The 20,562-nt window shown below is 50.4% G+C and overlaps 1 protein-coding gene across 2 annotated transcripts in view; it reads right to left on the bottom strand.

Moving 5' to 3' along the window:
* Window positions 1–20,562, bottom strand: part of LOC126248293 (uncharacterized) — a 289,514-nt gene that overhangs the window by 187,537 nt on the left and 81,415 nt on the right. For both annotated transcript variants that reach the window (XM_049949155.1, XM_049949156.1), the window contains exons 8-9: window positions 5,220–5,343; window positions 1,110–1,262 (exon numbers count right to left, since the gene is read on the bottom strand). In XM_049949155.1, the coding sequence (XP_049805112.1) occupies window positions 1,110–1,262; window positions 5,220–5,343 (277 nt within the window). The remainder of the gene's footprint in view (window positions 1–1,109; window positions 1,263–5,219; window positions 5,344–20,562) is intronic.

Genomic DNA, 20,562 nt, shown 5'->3' with positions numbered 1-20,562 from the left:
AAAGTGAAAAAAAATCTGAAGTACATATTTGGCGAATTCAGTTACTTTCCTTCTGAATAAGAGTGCATTGTGTCAAATGAAGTACCAACTCTCTTGGTGCTTGTTGTCTGATTGCTTAACAGGACAGTTATTAATACCTCTTCGAGTATACTGCAGAGCAAGGGTGTTGATAAGACTTACCTAGTCACATTTATCTACTTTCACATTCAAGCATTTTTCTCAAGCACCACATGCTAAGTACACAAATACATAAGACAATATATCAGGTAAATGACTTTCTGATTTATTTACAGGACATAGATGAGATACCACCTTATACAAACAAAAATTTCATACCCTTCAATCTGTAATAAAGACAATTTTGGTAACTTGTGACACACTTAAAATTAGAGGCTCTGAAGACTACTCCCTGTCTGCAAATAATGAGTGTGACCCACAAGGAAAAGGACAACTCTTTCACATCCAAAAAATATAAAGGAGGTAAGCATTTCCTGGGTTGCTGGATTTACCCATCAAAGCTTACAATGTTTAACTTACAGTCGATAATTTTCTATACATCCATGACTGTATTTCCTTATGTATGGGAACACCTCAGCCACTGATTCCCTCCACCCCCCCTCCCCCCCTTCTAGAATTCTCATCTTATGACTTTTTTGAAGAAGCATGATAATCCCCCCTTTTATCATACACTTCATGACAGCAGATCAGTCTGCAACTGCAAGTATGATATAAATACATATTTCTTATGGTCACCATAATCCTTGACAGCAACCCCCCCCCCATCCCCCTCCACACAAATACAATTTATTTTCCCCCCTTGACAAAGCAGGTGTGTCCTTCAGGATATATGTGGATATGATAGGTGTTTTCACTTTATATACAATAGTTCATTATTATTATTAGGAATACTAACTTAAAGCAACAGCAGGCAGTAGCTGCAAACATTTGCCAGAGGAGAATAGACATTTCCAGAATTTCTTCTTACAGACCATGAGCACAATGGCATGAGCAGATTTAAAAGCTACAACAACTCTTTTTGTGGACAACTTTCCACATACCAACATTGAGTCAACCACTTATAAAATCCAATATGTCAATTAGTACTGTACCTGACTTGCGGTTCATTGACACTCTGAAATCTGAAGTCCTCAATAAGTTCACTATGGTCCTTTGGTCTGAATGAAAACTCATATTCAGGCACAGGGAAATGAGACTTGTAGTGGAGTAAATCTATTTTTTTCAGTAATTTCTGACCATCGGGGCTGAAACAGAATTTAAACAGAAGATCTTTATACAGTTCTTAGTGTAGGGAGTTACATGTACACCTAGAACATAAACAATGAGTTGTAATAGAATGTCGCTTGCCTACAGAAATTACTTGTTCTGAAAGAAAATATGCAGCACACAACTCCATTAACCTGTTGAGGTATATTAAATCTGATAGTTAAGATTTCTTCAGTGTAAATTTGTAAATACTTCTCTCAGTCATGTCATTACTTCCTGGCAATAGTGTTGTTTATAACACAACTGATGAGATGACTATATTCCTGGAGGAGCATGACATCAAATTTACTTCTGATCGATCTATATACGAACTCTCAATAGTTCTGATGAAGAGGAAACTCACCAGCGTAACTGAATTATTGTAATATACATGTGATTCTTCAACTTCTCCTGGCGTACTTCTTGCTCGAACAGTCCACGGGTGTACTGCCGGTCCATAGAAAATGAACGAGCACCCAGGGCGGACGGGGCAGTTACACCGACACCTCCACAGATGCCGACGCCAGCCTCTCAGCGACCACCGATGCGCAATCGCGGGCGCGGACCGCGGAGAGAACGCCTCGCGGGGGAAGGGGATTTAGGACGGCTGCCTGCCCTCAGGAGCTCAGTTCATCAGTGCACCTGACGGTGGTGACATGTCTGATCACCGTTGGACACTATGGACCGGCAGTACACCCGTGGACTGTTCGAGCTATTGCAATATACAATTTAGCACCTTACACAAACAGGATGAGGCAGAAATTCTGTTATATTCTCAAAGTAACAAAAATTCTTCCAAGGTTCGCACTTCATTAAACAACCACTATCTCACAACTACCACAATGAACTCAATACTCCTGTTTGAAATTGGTGACACATGGTAAGTTAAGTTAGCTAATAGCTGTTACATACCCCAAGTCAGAAAATCCCTTTCCTACAGCCTATATGTCAGTGTGCATAACATTTGCCACATATAGAGGAGGAATAACCCAAACACACACACATACCATTAATACTGTCATTGTCCTGCCCCACAAGTCTAGAAATAGATTTCCCTGCCATTTCTCCCCATTATCCAATATTCTATGTGCACATGACAACTAACTGGCAGTCTACCCTCATGTTAAAGACAAGGGTTTTCAGCCACATTCCTCCCCAATGCAACTACAGTGATGTAATCATTGTTACTTATGTTAAAGTTATAACCAGAGGCTATAGTAGTAAAGACAGCCTCCTTAATGTGCTTCACAGAACTTGTAAAACACTTTGTTCCCAAACATCTGACTCTGTGTATGGACATTATTTATAACCTATTCCCTTTAGAGATGTTAAGTTGGTTCACAACTCATATTCCGTTAGCCAGCACATTCATCAAATGTCAAATGTTAATTTTTTTTAAACACAAATTTCATTGATGAAATACAAATAATTCTACATTTGGCCATAGTTTGGAATGAGTGGAGTGACTTGCAACACCAACATGTGGCTTTTTTGATCTCATAGAACAACATAGATTAATTTCCATTTCCTCTTCAAAAGACGTCTATCAGTTCCATCTGTTTCAAATAACTTCCGGGAATTCAGCCAGGTAACACTTTCAGCGACCGCCGATATTTCGGCGGGAGAACACCCCGCCATTTTCAAGGCAAACTGCAACGGACAGGCGGCGTGCATGCAAATTTAATACCTCGGTTCTGCGACAGAAGCAGGAAAGATAACACACACACTGAACACTAGTGCCACCAAAGATGACCAAAGTCAGAGCTATCGATAGTGAGACTATGAATTCACAGGTGAGGCAGCATTGACTCTGTTCCTCTGTTTTTTGACAAGGGAGAGAGCCGGATTCCAAACAGAGTTTAAACAGAAACCTCCATCCCTGTTAACGAGGTTGCTCGCTAGTTTAATCTCAACTGCCTCCTTAATGACACTGTCCCAATAGCTGGACGTGCATGCCAATATCTCGGTGTTATTATATAACATGGGGTGACCAGTATCCAAGCAATGTTCGGCAATAGCAGATCTATTTGGCTGCTGTAATCGTGTGTGCCGTTTATGCTCAGTACATCTGTCCTCCACGGTCCTGATAGTTTGACCAATATATGCCATACCGCAGCTACAGGGAATACGATACACACCTGCCTTACGCAATCCAAGATCATCCTTAACGGAACTCAAAAGTGCTCTAATTTTAGATGGAGGTCGGAAAACACATTTCACATCGTATTTCCGTAAAATACGACCGATCTTATTGGACGTGTTTCCTACGTAAGGCAAAAAGGCAGTAGACTTAGGTGTTGACTCAGAATTATCATCAATCACCCGATGTACAGTTGGTCGATAGTGCAACGCACGTTCAATCTGTCTATCACTATAACCATTTTGACGAAATGTAACTTCAAGATGGGACAGCTCAGCTGGCAAAGTCTCAGCGTCAGAAACGACATGTGCCCTGTGTACCAAGGTACGAAGTACCCCTTCACGCTGAGCCGAATGGTGACAACTATTAGCTTGTAAGTACAAATCGATGTGAGTACGTTTCCTGTAGACTGCATGTCCCAATGATCCATCATCCTTCCTCCTAACCAACACGTCGAGAAAGGGAAGGCAACCATCCTCTTCCACCTCCATCGTAAAACGAATGTTCGGGTGGATCGAGTTCAGATGTTCTAGAAAGACATTCAAATTCTCCCTACCGTGAGGCCAAACAACGAAGGTATCGTCAACGTATCTAAAGAAACAGGCGGGTTTTAAAGGCGCCGACTCCAATGCACGTTCCTCGAAGTCTTCCATAAATAAATTTGCGATCACAGGAGACAACGGACTACCCATCGCAACTCCATCTGTCTGCTCGTAATACTGGTCATTAAATAAAAAGTAAGTGGATGTCAACACATGCCTAAAGAGATTAGTTAAATCAGTACCAAACCTGGCTTCAATTAACCGCAACGAATCAGACAGAGGAACACGAGTGAAGAGAGAGACCACATCGAAACTCACTAAAATATCAGAGTCATTCAGCCTCAGTCCCTCCAAACGACGTAAAAAATCAGCTGAGTTCCTGATATGATGTTCACACTGTCCTACAAGTTCCATCTGGTTTTACTATGACAGTGATATTCGATATCTGAGTGCTTTGAAATCTAGGATGGAACATCACTGTTAGTTAAACAGAGATGCGTATAAAATATGGAGTCTAAGACCTAATCCCTCATTAAAATAAAAACATAAAGACAAAATACACAATAAAAGAAAGATCAACCTTTATATAGTTCTGCCATTTAAGCTAAATGTAAATGTATCAGTTATCCTCCTCTTTCATCCTCCACTACAGACACTCCAATTAGAAGAGCTACACTTGGGATAAGCAAGACTGATCTCCAGTGTAAAGGTATCCTTATCTGAATTTTACATTATTTTCTACATGCTAGGCACAGAAACATCCACAAGGTGGCCGAGTAGTGAAGATGTGAGAAAAAAATATCACCAAACAAGCAGGTATAGCTGAATAAGCTTCAAAAATGTGAGGTCCAGAAGAATAATGGAAAAACAATCTTATACGCACTATTTTAATGAATGCAAATAATAATAAATTTTCAGGTATGCGCAGTGTTTAAACTTTAAATTTAATCACTACAAAGTGCACTGAAATGTAAAAAAAATGTTTACAAACACATCTGTCTCTAGTGCAGGACAATTATATCTAAAAAGAAGAAGAAGAAGAAGAAGAAGAAGAAGAAGAAGAAGAAGAGGACACTATGAAAGCTAATGAAAAAGTGAAAGTGATTAAAATACTAATTACTTCAATAGTGGTAACGAGCATTTCGACAGACGAGTATACTACAGTGGCATATTATCATTTCATTTGACACACACACACACACACACACACACACACACACACACACACACAAAAAAAACCATCAAACAAATACGTGTGAAGAGAACATCCATACCTTACATAGTACACATTCCATTTGTCATTATAGCCAGGTTTCCTCTGCACAGCATATTTTGACCATCCTGGAGGCAGTTTCTCACTTCTGATACAGACTGTTGCCAGGTCAGTGGTAATTTCATCTACAAACACAATTAGCTCCGTCATTGTGATAGCAAACAGCAGTTTTCACAATATATAATAAAATGTGGCATACACCAAGTGGCAATAAAGGGCTGTTTCTCTATTGAGTCCGGAAATATTTTCAATTTTGTTAGCAAATGCTCATATGGAATTTCATAAAAACTCCACTGAAAAGGGAAAAATTAGTTTAAGTATATCTTATAAATGCATTGTAAACTAAATTGTAAGTTTACTAGCCTATTTGGCAGAGAAATTTCAAATTAGATTGGTGAGATATTCAGTGAAAGGAAGATTATAATTTTGGATGCGGGGCATTTTGAATGGCCCACATCCAAAATCATGCTAATCAGCACCTTGAGGAAAAGTCAATAAGTCATTTGCATGGGGGAGTAGTTTATAATGCATTTAAGTCCACTTCACCTCTCCAGCACTTTATGGATGAGATCCAACAGTTCACAAAATTTCAGAATCTGTGTAACACTGGTATCAGTGGTGGCAAGGATGGTAAGCAGGTCTTCAGCTGTCCTAATGTCAGTACATAAGACACACATAGCCTAAATACACATAACAAACTTCATAGAGTGGTGGATCCTCTTTCTGTAGGAGGAAACTGTTTGTTAAAGGGCTATTTCCTATGCGCAGTCTGGTGTGCAGCACTTCCTGCTATCGGTAAGGTTGGCATAAGTCTACCATGCCTGTGTAGTTCATTTGAGTGACCACAGTTTGTCTTCTGTCACCTTCAATCATTCCGTTTCCTACTGATGCATGATTCATCTCTCAGATAGTGAGATGAAAGTGTACAAGGGAAGGGCATGTCAACGTACAAGACCATCCCAACATGCTTTTTAGGCTTCATTGTCAGCTATGTTGTTCTCCCGAATTCCGGCGTGTCCAGGTACCCAGAAAAAGATCACCTCCTGCCACAGTATTGGAGCCACTGTAAGGAGTCATAGATCAGCTGAATCAACTAGTATGCTGGATAAATTTGGTGGATCATTTGTAGTGCACTGAGTGGGTTAAAATGGATGAGAAACCTCTTACTGTGATGCTTGCGAATCTAATCCAGTGCCAAGATAATTCCATATAACTTCGCATCCTAATTTGTAAATTGTTCCAGAAGGCACACTTTGAAAACCCTATTAGGGGAAACAGCTGAACAACCAAGAGTGTTCTCTTTCTGGGATCCATCCATACAAACAAAATAAAACTGTGGTTGTACTTTAAACTGAAGAAAACAGAGTTGTAAAAATGTAATCTGGAGTACAAGTTTTCTTGTACTGCGTCAAGCTTACAATCACTCTGGGCCTCTGAGGACACCAAGGTAGCAATCTGTTCCATCCCTGACTGTGTATTCGGAGGTCTAACATACTCAGATCTCTGAGACAGTCAGTAGTAAGTATACCAAATGGCTTGGTCACATGGGGCCAATTCCCGAAGAGCTACCCAAAGTTGAGTTTGACTGCCACACTAAATGCCAATGTCAGAGATTTTCAGTGCCTGTTGAGCCAGAAGGAGTCATAGCTGAATCCAGAGTGGTGGTTCACCAGCCTCCGCACACAGACTCTGAACTGGGCTGGTCCAAAAGGATCAAATCGATATTAGAATGCTGTCAGGTGGACAGTGTCTAACATCTTCAGGTAGGAAATATGGGCCGATCCATAAACCGTACATCCATAATCTAACCATGATCTGAAAAATGGCCTCTAAAACTGCAGAATGTGGGACCTATCACGTCCCCTTGCATGGCCCCTGAGGCATTTCAAAATGGTCAATGTTTTGAAGTACTTCGTTCACTGGTCTCTCAGGTGCAGGAGCCAGGTTAATTTCGAGTTACAGTAGGCCTAAAAAGTGCGCAGTGTCCTTAAAATGTAAAAAAAAAATATATATATTGTCCCCACTATGAGCTCTGGTTGATTAAAACTTGAAAGAACATGGTTAAAATTGACACATCTCGGGTGAAATCCTAAAAGCAGTTTTATTAGTGCAAGCTTCCAGCCCCCTCATGGTCAGTCAGCTCTAGTTGCCTCATTGTCGTTATATGATCAGAGGATGAGCAGAAGACTGTGAAGTCATTCACCAACAAAGCGCACTTAACTGGGCTCCTGACTGTGGACGAGATGCCACTGATAGCGATTGAAAAAAATGTAACACTGAGTACACTGCCTTGAGGACCCCACTGTCCTGAATGCACCAATCAAAAAAGCTGCACCAATGCGACAGTTTAAGCATCAATCCTCAAGGAAGGATTAGATAAGAAGTGGTAGATGATCACGTAGTCTCCATTCATGTAGTTGGTGAAGGATGTTTTATCTCCAAATGGTTGTGTATGCTCCTTTGAAGTAAAAATCACCAAACATATGGTTTTGGTGTCAGAAAAGGAATCCTGTATCACCATCTCCAGCAGAACTGTCATGGGCAGAATGACAGCACCTGAAACTGCACTGGGAACACCACAGGTGACCTCGGAATTTGAGCCAGATGAGGCTGTGGTTGACTATATGCTCGAGAGTCTTACACATACAACTGGTAAGGGCTACACTGCAGAACTGTTAGGATCTGTACAAGCCTTGCCTGATTTCCATACTGCAATTAGTGTTTCCTCCTTCCAAGTTGTAGGGTACAGATCATGAAACCAGACCTGATTGAAACAAGACAGGAGATTCCCTCTGATTTTTGATTTCAAAGAATAGATGATAGAGGATGGCATAACAAGTCCTGGAGCGATGTCCCTGGCCATGAACAGAGCTGATTTCAATTTCCACGTGGAGAATGGAAGATTGCAGATCACATCATTTTACGAGAAGAAGCAGAGCTTCCTATCTCCACAGTCCTATGAAACACCAGGAATGCAGGAGTCTGTCTGACTAACTCAGTGACAGTAAAATTGTGTTCAGCTACAAACTGGGCCATGTTTTTAGTAGTGTCCACCAAGAACCCGCTTCTCAGCAAGGGCGTAAGGTGAGGTGTACTGGCACTGCCTGAAATCTGCCTTTATGAGTCCCAAACTTGCCAATTAATGAGGTCACAAATTCCTTCCTGGAGTTCCTCCTCTGTTCCTTTATCACTCACCTCACTTGTTCTATAACAGATTTGAAGACCCATAGATTTTCCATAGTTGGATGATATTTGAGTTTCCGCAAAGCTGCACACTTGCCTCCAATTGTCAAGAGACATCTGTCATTCCACCATGGGACAGGTCGTTGCCTGAGGTTCTTGCTAGACTCGGGAACGGAATCTGTGGCAGCTCCTAGAATCTCACAGGTTACATAGTCCACCAGCTCCTGGGCACAATTCTGTTGTTCGAACATGTATCATGATCAATTTGGCCTTTGAACATCCATTTTCGTGATCTCCTGCCAACTGCAGTCCAAGTGAGCACACGAATCCACACCAGAAAGTAGTTACTGGAATGCAAATCTGTCCCCCCTTCCCACTGAACTAAGTCTGCAATAACTCGGGGGCAAAAACAACATCAGCGGCTGAAAATGACAATGTAGCTGTGGAAAAGTGCGTCATCTGACCACAGTTCAAAAGGCAGATATTATCTGAATGGGTGAGGCACTTGAAAATTTGACCAGAGAAAGTGGTAGTCAAACCCCGCAGAATATTATGTACACTGAAGTCCCACATGAAGAGGAAAAGGCGGAGGTATGCTGGGAAGAGTTCTGTAAATGCATCTGCTTCCAACAGATCAGCAGGTGGAAGATATAAAGAACACAACCTGATTTTAAGCGGTGTGACAACTTCCACTGCAACTGTTGGTGTGGCCATGGTAAGTGGGACAGGACAGGAGAGAAGTGCATCTGTCACTGATGACAACAACTGCTCCATCCCTAGCCCTGTCTCCATTAACATCATGCTTCCTGTAGGGGTGGCAATCCTTTAATGCAGGTACGTCAGTGACTTTCAAATGAGATTATTGTAAGCAGATGCAGAATGCTCTCCTGGCCAGGAGCTATAATGATACCAAATGTGATTGGAATCCATTTTAAGTTCCACTACAACAAAGATGTTCCAGTGGGAGCCACTGATTAGCGACGGTTGTCGTTGTTGTTATCCGTTGATGGCAGTGATTTACTGAAGAGGTAGGGGACATTAGACAGTGCCTGGCTCACCGGTTCCTCCACGTGGGTATCAATATCCTCAACAGTAAAATCACAATCAGAAAGGAAGACTGCTCACTGATTCAAAGGTGTAGCTGTCACTTTATTCAATTTCAAGCAACTTTTTTCCTTACTTACAGGAGGAGTTGCTTGCAGGGGCAGGGGTAGAGAGAGAGGATGGCTTAGTGGGCATCTGATGATATGCAGTAGTATGTGGGTGAGGATCCAAGTCCATCGTCAATGGCTTTCGAATGATTTTGTGATTTTGGGTTCAAATGTAGATTCCTCCAACCCTGACCCCCCCCCCCCCCCCCCGAGGTACACTGAGAAATGCATGTCCTCATACTTGAATCTATGGTATCTGTAGTAACACGATTCACAATGCCCGTCGCACTTCACATAGTGTAGACCAGGAACTGTCCACTAGGCATGCCCGATGTCCAACTGACTGGGCACGGCCCGTGCTGCCTGAGTTGTTGTTCCACCGGGGCAGAGGGCGTGGCAGAATTCTCGCGTGCCCTCTGGTGGTGGACGGGACTTTACTTGCGGCAACTACTGTCCGTGACGCGCTGTGCTGATGTGCGTCTCCTGCAATCTTTCTGGTGGCTACTGCACTCCTCCTCCTTCAAGGGGGGAGAGGTGGGGGGGGGGGGGGGGGGGGGGAGTGAAGCCACTGTGATCCACTGCGTCGGAAGGTGGAGAGTCGTGCCGTAGCGATGACCTTCACGTCCATTGGAAGGCTGGAGTCCGGGAGATCTGCCAACCCTTGAGCCGGAACCTTCAAATACGGTTGGAAGTGACCCACACAAAGACTCCCCCGTCGTCCCACCACCGGAGCCCGGGACAGAACGGGCGACAAGCTGTCAAACTCTGGATCCCTTTCTACCTTGGGAGGGGCTAGATCCAGTGGCGGGGACGATGGGGGAAGGCACGACCACAGGTGAACCAGCCTCGGGAGAAACCAGGCCTGCGAAGGTGGCCGGCTCTCGCCGGAGCATCTTGAGCAATGGCGATGCCGGTGCTGGAGCTACCGGAGGCCTCCCAGGCTGAGAACCATCGCAGTGTGGCGGAGTCACAGGGAAGAGGGGCGGTAGGAGCCCCTGAGAAAACAACACGGTGCCGGCAATGGGGAAGCCGGCGCCTGAGGGGTCGGAGGGTGGGTGCCCAAACGTGGACGTAGCTGATTTTGGTGACGACGCACCTCTCGGTCCCCCGCATGCAAGGTATAGAGCCGGCGGCCATTGCGACGCATGACCACCGTCGGTATGCAACATGGATTGCGACCAAACCCACGTGCCCGGACCGACATACCCGGTGGAAAGTCGGGTACCCCATTTTGCGAAGACTGGTGAGGACCAGGCCAGAGGAGGTGCAGTAGAGTCCTAGGTTGGCGCCCGTGGAGGAGCTCTGTGGGGCTGAGTTCTCCCATCGGTGTGGGCCGGTATGCCGTCAAGAAGAACGTCAATGCCTCACCTGCAGGAAATTTGTGCACATATTTTTTCATCTGCGTCTTAAATGTGCACACCATGTGCTCGGCTTCCCCATTTGATTGTGGATGAAAGGGGGGAGAGCAAACGTGCTGAATACCGAAGCGCCTACAAAAATCCTGGAAGGTCTGCGAAATAAACTGAGGTCCATTGTCCGATACCAGGGTAACTGGCAGACCTTCCACAGAAAAGATTTTTGTAAGTGCCTGGATTGCAACTTCTGAAGTCGTTGAGGAGCAGCAAACCACATATGGGAATCGGGAATAACCATCAATGACAATGAGCCAAAAACCATTGAAAAACGGGCCTGCAAAATCTATGTGAACACGTTCCCATGCCTGGGTTGCAGGAGACCATGAAGAGAACGCTGACCTGGGAGATGCCTGTTGGTTCGTACACTGGGAACAGGCGGCCACCAAGTGCTCAATTTCCCTGTCAATACCGGGCCAGTACACATGTCTGCGAGCCAAAGTTTTAGTACGGGAAACACCCCAGTGCCCCTCATGTAATAACGTGAGGACCTCCCTTCGCAAACTTGCAGGAACAACCACACGAGGAGCTGTATCATCGGTAGCCAGAAGGAGAACTCCTTCCAAAACTGAGAGGCGGTCCTCGTAGAACAAAATAATTACGAAGATGGTCCAAGGCCCGGCCAGTAGGTCGGGACGACCACCCCTGCTAAACGAGGCAAACTACTTGCCGGAGAACCGGGTCAGCTGCCGTTTCCCTGGCGACTCTAGAACTAGTGATCGGGAAGCCATCAACCGCTTGGTGGGACGCCACATCCAAATGAAAACACATAATCTCCTCCCGATCGAACTTAGGATCCGGGCCCACCGGAAGACGGGAAAGAGCATCAGCGTTGGCATGCTGCCCGGTAGGGTGAAATGAATGTCATAATGGTACTTAGAGAGGAACAATGCCCAGCGCTGCAGTCTGTGGGCCGCCCTATCCGCAATCTGAGAGGCGGAGCCAAATAACGATATTAATGGCTTATGGTCAGTGATTAACTGAAACTTCGTGCGATACAAGAAAGGGTGAAACTTGGTAACAGTGTAGACAATGGCCAAAGCCTCTTTTTCCACGTGGGAGTAATGGGCCTGTGTGGGGCTAAGAGTTTTAGACGCAAACGCCAATGGCTGCTCGGAGCTACCTGCATTGCGATGGGCCAGGACCGCCCCCTCCCCATACTGCGAAGCATCTGTAGCCAGGACCAATGGCTTATTGGGGTCAAAAGTAGCCAAACAAGGCGCTGATGTGAGGAGGCCCTTCAACGAGGTGAACGCCCGCTCGCATGCAGGTGACCAATCAAAAGGAACACCCTTGCTCAGAAGGCAGTACAGAGGGCGGGCTGTGGTGGAAGCCCTGGGAATGAACCAGTGGTAATAGGCAATCTTGCCTAAAATAGCTTGTAACTCCTTCAGCGAAGCGGGCCGCGGAAGGTCGACGATACCTTGGACCAAACTTCCTAGCGGCTGGATGCCGTGCCGAGAGATGGTGTGGCTCACATACTCAATGGACGGTTGGAAGAAGTTCGACTCTTGCAGGTTGCAACGCAGGCCCACGGACCTGAATTTGAGAAAGAGGGTTCGAAGGTTGTGCAAGTGTTCCTTCGTGCTGCGGCCTGTGACAATTATGTCGTCCAGGTAATTAATACAATGAGGGATTGTCGACGTGACGTGCTCAAGATAATGCTGAAATATCGCCGGGGTACTGGATATTCTGAAGGCCAACCGCTGGTATTGGTAAAGGCCAAACGGGGTGTTGGCGACCGCCAGCCGTTTGGAGTCCTCATCAAGTGGTATCTGATGACAAGCCTCCGAAAGATCGATTTTCGAAAAATATTGGCCTCCCGCCACGTCGGAGAACAATTCATCAGAACGAGGCAAGGGATAGGTGTCCACCACCAACTGGGAATTAATGGTGGCCTTGAAATCGCCACGAAGATGTAATTTTCCCAAGGGATTCCTGACAATAACGAGAGGCGAAGCCCACTCACTAGAAGAAATGGGAAGAACAACCCCGAGGGCTGCCAGCCAGTCTAGCTCTGCTTTTACCTGATGGCGGAGAGCCGAGAGGATCTGCCTCACGCGTAGAAAATGCGGGCGAGCCGACGCCTTCAACGTCAAGTGAGCTTCAAAGTCTGAAACACGCCCCAGGCCCTCCTCCAAGATATCCTTAAAGTCAGAGGTCAAAGATTCCAATGATTGATAGGGAACGTCTTCGGAGACCAACTGTATGGTGTCTGCGATAGAAATACCGAAATCTTGAAAGGCATCCAATCCAAAAAGGTTAGCGGAGCTCGCATCACTGACAACAATAAAAGTAAGAGGCTCAGTGACTGATTTGTAAGTAACGTCGGTAGTGAGTTGACCCAGGATGGGAATGAACTGTTTATCATAACAGCGGAGACGCCGGTAAACTGGCGCCAACGGGGGCGACCCAAGGTCGGAGTAAGTTTGTGCATTCAACAAGGGAACTGCGCGCCCGTATCTACTTGCAGTTGTAGTCGGCGCGACCGAACCGACACCTCGATAAAGAGTTTGTGTGCTGGTGCGTCGGGAGCCTTGCCCGATGAAACTTCCTGAATGTCAACGTCCATGTCCTCTGTACCTGCTTCCTTCGATTCGTTTGAGGCTGAGCGGCAAACTTTAGCAATGTGTCCTTTTTTATTACATTTGCGACAAATGGTCCAATGCTGGGGGCATTCTGACTGATCATCATGTATATAGCACGACGCACAGGACGGTAACAGGGGCCGGCGGCCTGAACTCTGTTTACGCGCCGTGTGGGAGCGGCCGGATTGTACTGCTCGCACGTTGTCCACCCCGGACGCAGTGGACGCGGCCGTGCCGCGACGTCACACTGTGCTTCCAACTGTTGACCTGCGGCATGAAAGACTTCATACGATTGAACAGTGGACAGGACTTCCTCAAGGGAAGGGTCTTCCAACTGCAGGGCCCGTTGCCGGACCTCCATATAGGGGCCGACCAAACAATGACGTTGCGCACCATAACATGGGCATACGACTCTGGCAACTGCTCCGTGACAAAATGACACGTGCGACTAAGACTGTGCAGAGTAGCGGCCCACGCCCGGTAAGACTGATGGGGCTGTTTCTTCCATTGATAGAACTCGACCCTAGCCGCCACAACATGCATGCGGCGGCAATAATATGAAGACGGCAAGGAGCACAATGCGTCAAAAGACAAGGACGAGGGTTCCTGCAATGGGGCTGTTTCTTCCATTGATAGAACTCGACCCTAGCCGCCACAACATGCATGCGGCGGCAATAATATGAAGACGGCAAGGAGCACAATGCGTCAAAAGACAAGGACGAGGGTTCCTGCAATGGCGCTAGCTGCCGCAAAACATGATACAGTGAGGGAGATATCCAAGACAAGAAAAGAGCACGACATACCTCCGCATCGGCAACATGAAATGCCAGGAAATGCTGCCGAAGGCGATATTCATATGCGTGCCAATCCTCCGCCGTCTCGTCATACAGGGGAAAGGGAGGAGGCAATGGCACTGGAGCAGACCACGTGGAGAGCAACGCCGGTAGCGCTTGTGTTATGGTTGCCATTAGTTCCTTCTGCTGCTCAACCAAAACCCGCACTAAATCCTCCATGCCGTAGATAAGCTGCAAAACCGGAACAATGGCACATCACGCGAAAGAATGACCCTACTCATCGCCAATTGTGTAGTAACACGATTCACGATGTCTGTCGCACTTCACATAGTGTAGACTGGGAACTGTCCGTTAGGCATGCTCGATATCCAACTGACTGGGAACGGTCCGTGCTGCCTGAGTTGTTGTTGTTGTTCTGCCGGCAGAGGGCGCGGCTGAATTCTCGCGTGCCCTCTGGTGGAAGGGACTTCACTTGCGGCAACTACTGTCCGTGACGCGCCATGCCAACGTGCGCCTCCCGCGATCTTTCTGCTGGCTACTGCAGTATCAGTTTATGTGGATGCTTCACACTTGGTGACGGAATACTTAAGAAGTGGCAAACACCAGGTTGAAAGCTTAAAGCTTTTTTTAGCTTCAGAACAGGGTAGCGTTACTTTGAACTTCTGAATTTCCTTTTCTCATTATGAAACCCAGACTTTCTGCTCCATACTGGGCGATCCCAGAGCAATTTATACATTTTTGAGGAAACCCGTGAGCTGAGCCTCCACAACTTCCACACACAGCCCTTCGGTTACATGTCATAGCAGTATGACCGAATCATTGACATTTGAAGCATTGGGCTGGGTTGAGAACTAATCGTCAAACCTCAAGATGGCTATAAGATGCAAGGTAATTCTAGAGTGTTTAACATTAGAATAAATGTTGCAGTTTTTTCCAACGTTCCAATGACTATCCACATATAGTTCTGCACTTATGAAACCCATTTTTTTTTTTTTTTTTTCATTCTTCACACAATTCCTCAGAGGTCCATCTCCTTTATATTGGTGCAGGAATCCATACCTTTACAGAAGAGTGAAGGGTGTCCCAGGAGCTTATATACATGGTTTGATGTGGCAGTTTCAATTACAGGTGTTCCATTATCAAGTTACTCAACACATTTTTAAGAACCCAGCAATAACCTGCAATCTCTTGTGAATATAGAAAGGGGAGAACATCCGAAGGGTCCCTCCGCTCCCTTGATTACAATGTAGGTGTTGTGGCAGACTACGGCCCGTTACTATAATTTTGAGAGTACTAAACAGGCGAACTGACCAAACAAGTTCTCTTTGTTAGGTGGGTGTAGGTACTACCTAATGGTACACTGATCCTATCAGCAGTAGATGTGAATTTGGGTCACTCCACATGGATCCCAAGAGCTGCCAGGGAAACAAGCATCAAGTTAGACAAATCCCCAAGTCTTACACAACTTCGAGAGGGGGTGGGGGTGCAAAGGTGCTGAAGAGGTGCCCGCTACAAACTGTTTTAGTTCCACAGCCATTAACTAACTCATCACACAGCACACCTTGACGGTGAGTTCTTTTGATATATATTGATATTTACGTTACTTGCAGTCCAAGCAGTGCAGCCAGGGCCCCCGTTCTCTGAAACATCCAACATTCTACTGCTGCACCTAACAATGATAGCTGAAGTATGCCCTGAGTTTACAGCACAAGAGGTCTGGCACTGTTCATCAGTCCCCAGCTTGGAAAACCTGGGCTCGTCATACCTATACCCAACCACTGCTGGTGGAGTTCCCCGATAAAAACCCAGCCCTCCCTCCCCTAAATTGTGGGACGCACTTCATCATGCCCATTGGCTGATGCCTGTCTGGTTAGGGTGAGCCTGCGAGTAGCTGCGCTACTGCTGGCATTGCCATCAGCGTCACTGACACTCACAAATACTCCCATACGACACTAAAGGTGTCTATGATAATGTGGTGTCCCCCAGGAGCGGATAATTACTCAACATGAAAGTAAAATATGGAAGACCAAAGACCGCCAATAGTAATTTAGTATGGCAGCTGTGTAGCACTGTCTTGACTTCACAGTTCCATCACACTGCAGTATAATGACACAGCATCAACAGAAGTTCCACATAACTGATACTGAAAGACTAATCATTATTTTCAGTTTTGCAGTCGGGGGGGGGGGGGGGGGGGAGACGTGCAGAGAGGGGACATGGGAGACGGGCAGAGAGGGGGAGGGGGAGGGGACGGGGGAGGGGGGAGGAGGGGGCCGGGGGAGGAGGGGGCCGGGGGAGGAGGGGGGCGGGGGAGGAGGGGGCCGGGGGAGGAGGGGGGCGGGGGAGGAGGGGGCCGGGGGAGGAGGGGGGCGGGGGAGGAGGGGGCCGGGGGAGGAGGGGGGCGGGGGAGGAGGGGGCCGGGGGAGGAGGGGGGCGGGGGAGGAGGGGGGCGGGGGAGGAGGGGGGCGGGGGGAGGAGGGGGACGGGGAGGAGGGGGATGGAGAGGGAGGAGGGGGAAGGGGTAGATGGGCAAGGAGGGAGAGGGAGGAGGGGGAAGGGGTAGATGGGCAAGGAGGGAGAGGGAGGAGGGGGAAGGGGTAGATGGGCAAGGAGGGAGAGGGGGAGACGGGCAAGGAGGGAGAGGGGGAGAGGGGGAGACGGGCAAGGAGGGAGAGGGGGAGACGGGCAAGGAGGGAGAGGGGGAGACGGGCAACGAGGGGGAGACGGGCAACGAGGGGGAGACGGGCAACGAGGGGGAGACGGGCAACGAGGGGGAGACGGGCAACGAGGGGGAGACGGGCAACGAGGGGGAGACGGGCAACGAGGGGGAGACGGGCAACGAGGGGGAGACGGGCAACGAGGGGGAGACGGGCAACGAGGGGGAGACGGGCAACGAGGGGGAGACGGGCAACGAGGGGGAGACGGGCAACGAGGGGGAGACGGGCAACGAGGGGGAGACGGGCAACGAGGGGGAGACGGGCAACGAGGGGGAGACGGGCAACGAGGGGGAGACGGGCAACGAGGGGGAGACGGGCAACGAGGGGGAGACGGGCAACGAGGGGGAGACGGGCAACGAGGGGGAGACGGGCAACGAGGGGGAGACGGGCAACGAGGGGGAGACGGGCAACGAGGGGGAGACGGGCAACGAGGGGGAGACGGGCAACGAGGGGGAGACGGGCAACGAGGGGGAGGGGGAGGGGCGCAAGGAGGGGGAGGGGGAGAGGCGCAAGGAGGGGGAGGGGGAGACGGGCAAGGAGGGGGAGGGGGAGACGGGCAAGGAGGGGGAGGGGGAGACGGGCAAGGAGGGGGAGGGGGAGACGGGCAAGGAGGGGGAGGGGGAGACGGGCAAGGAGGGGGAGGGGGAGACGGGCAAGGAGGGGGAGGGGGAGACGGGCAAGGAGGGGGAGGGGGAGACGGGCAAGGAGGGGGAGGGGGAGACGGGCAAGGAGGGGGAGGGGGAGACGGGCAAGGAGGGGGAGGGGGAGACGGGCAAGGAGGGGGAGGGGGAGACGGGCAAGGAGGGGGAGGGGGAGACGGGCAAGGAGGGGGAGGGGGAGACGGGCAAGGAGGGGGAGGGGGGTGACGGGCAAGGAGGGGGAGGGGGGTGACGGGCAAGGAGGGGGAGGGGGAGTGGGGAGACGGGCAAGGAGGAGGGGGAGTGGGGAGACGGGCAACGAGGGGGAGGGGGAGTTGGGCGACGGGCAACGAGTGGGAGGGGGAGTTGGGCGACGGGCAAGGAGGGGGAGGGGGAGTTGGGAGACGGACAAGGAGGGGGAGGGGGAGTTGGGAGACGGGCAAGGAGGGGGAGCGGGAGTGGGGAGACGGGCAAGGAGGGGGAGTGGGGAGACGGGCAAGGAGGGGGAGGGGGAGTGGGGAGACGGGCAAGGAGGGGGAGGGGGAGTGGGGAGACGGGCAAGGAGGGGGAGTGGGGAGACGGGCAAGGAGGTGGAGGGGGAGACGGGCAAGGAGGTGGAGGGGGAGACGGGCAAGGAGGTGGAGGGGGAGACGGGCAAGGAGGTGGAGGGGGAGACGGGCAAGGAGGTGGAGGGGGAGACGGGCAAGGAGGTGGAGGGGGAGACGGGCAAGGAGGTGGAGGGGGAGACGGGCAAGGAGGTGGAGGGGGAGACGGGCAAGGAGGTGGAGGGGGAGACGGGCAAGGAGGTGGAGGGGGAGACGGGCAAGGAGGTGGAGGGGGAGACGGGCAAGGAGGTGGAGGGGGAGACGGGCAAGGAGGTGGAGGGGGAGACGGGCAAGGAGGTGGAGGGGGGAGACGGGCAAGGAGGTGGAGGGGGGAGACGGGCAAGGAGGTGGAGGGGGGAGACGGGCAAGGAGGTGGAGGGGGGAGACGGGCAAGGAGGTGGAGGGGGGAGACGGGCAAGGAGGTGGAGGGGGGAGACGGGCAAGGAGGGGGAGGGGGAGACGGGCAAGGAGGGGAGGGGGGAGACGGGCAAGGAGGGGAGGGGGGAGACGGGCAAGGAGGGGGAGGGGGGAGACGGGCAAGGAGGGGGAGGGGGGAGACGGGCAAGGAGGGGGAGGGGGGAAACGGGCAAGGAGGGGGAGGGGGAGACGGGCAAGGAGGGGGAGGGGGAGACGGGCAAGGAGGGGGAGGGGGGAGACGGGCAAGGAGGGGGAGGGGGGAGACGGGCAAGGAGGGGGAGGGGGGAGACGGGCAAGGAGGGGGAGGGGGGAGACGGGCAAGGAGGGGGAGGGGGGAGACGGGCAAGGAGGGGGAGGGGGAGACGGGCAAGGAGGGGGAGGGGGGAGACGGGCAAGGAGGGGGAGGGGGAGACGGGCAAGGAGGGGGAGGGGGGAGACGGGCAAGGAGGGGGAGGGGGGAGACGGGCAAGGAAGGGGTGGAGGGGGAGGAGGGAGACGGGCAAGGAGGGGGAGGGGGAGACGGGCAAGGAGGGGGAGGAGGGAGACGGGCAAGGAGGGGGAGGGGGAGACGGGCAAGGAGGGGGAGGGGGAGACGGGCAAGGAGGGGGAGACGGGCAAGGAGGGGGAGACGGGCAAGGAGGGGGAGACGTGCAAGGAGGGGGAGGGGGGAGACGGGCAAGGAGGGGGAGACGTGCAAGGAGGGGGAGGGGGAGACGGGCAAGGAGGGGGAGGGGGAGACGGGCAAGGAGGGGGAGGGGGAGACGGGCAAGGAGGGGGAGGGGGGAGACGGGCAAGGAGGGGGAGGGGGGAGACGGGCAAGGAGGGGGAGGGGGGAGACGGGCAAGGAGGGGGAGGGGGGAGACGGGCAAGGAGGGGGAGGGGGGAAACGGGCAAGGAGGGGGAGGGGGGACGACGGGCAAGGAGGGGGAGGGGGGACGACGGGCAAGGAGGGGGAGGGGGACGACGGGCAAGGAGGGGGAGGGGGGAGACGGGCAAGGAGGGGGAGGGGGGAGACGGGCAAGGAGGGGGAGGGGGGAGACGGGCAAGGAGGGGGAGGGGGGAGACGGGCAAGGAGGGGGAGGGGGGAGACGGGCAAGGAGGGGGAGGGGGGAGACGGGCAAGGAGGGGGAGGGGGGAGACGGGCAAGGAGGGGGAGGGGGGAGACGGGCAAGGAGGGGGAGGGGGGAGACGGGCAAGGAGGGGGAGGGGGGAGACGGGCAAGGAGGGGGAGGGGGGAGACGGGCAAGGAGGGGGTGGAGGGGGAGGAGGGAGACGGGCAAGGAGGGGGAGGGGGAGGGGGGAGACGGGCAAGGAGGGGAGGGGGGAGACGGGCAAGGAGGGGGAGGGGGAGATGGGCAAGGAGGGGGAGGGGGGAGACGGGCAAGGAGGGGGAGGGGGGAGATGGGCAAGGAGGGGGAGTATTTGAGAAAGAGAACACTTCACGATTTGCATCAAACTTAATATATAATATCAAACCTTTATGAAACTTTTCTCACTGACATTCCCTACAAAATGATGCAAAGAAAATTTTTTCACTTAGTATATTTCACTTTTCATAAAGTAAAACGGCCACATCAGGCCTAACATTTTAATACATTGCTTCTTTAGTTCTGTCATCATAAACACTGAGATGCATGAAAAACTGCCACATGATGATGATATTTTAATTTATTATGTCATTATTAGTACTATTCTCAATATGTTTTGCAGACAGTATACACATACTCCACTGAATGTAGCTGTATAATTAAATCAGTGTATGACACACAGTTCAGTAGGTCTGCTTTCATAAACATTCAGATGTGTGATAAACTAGCTCTTGTTTAAAAGAAATCATAA

Source organism: Schistocerca nitens, chromosome 3 (assembly GCF_023898315.1).
Source record: "Schistocerca nitens isolate TAMUIC-IGC-003100 chromosome 3, iqSchNite1.1, whole genome shotgun sequence".
NCBI lineage: Eukaryota > Metazoa > Arthropoda > Insecta > Orthoptera > Acrididae > Schistocerca > Schistocerca nitens.
This window is presented reverse-complemented; position numbering and strand designations above follow the sequence as displayed.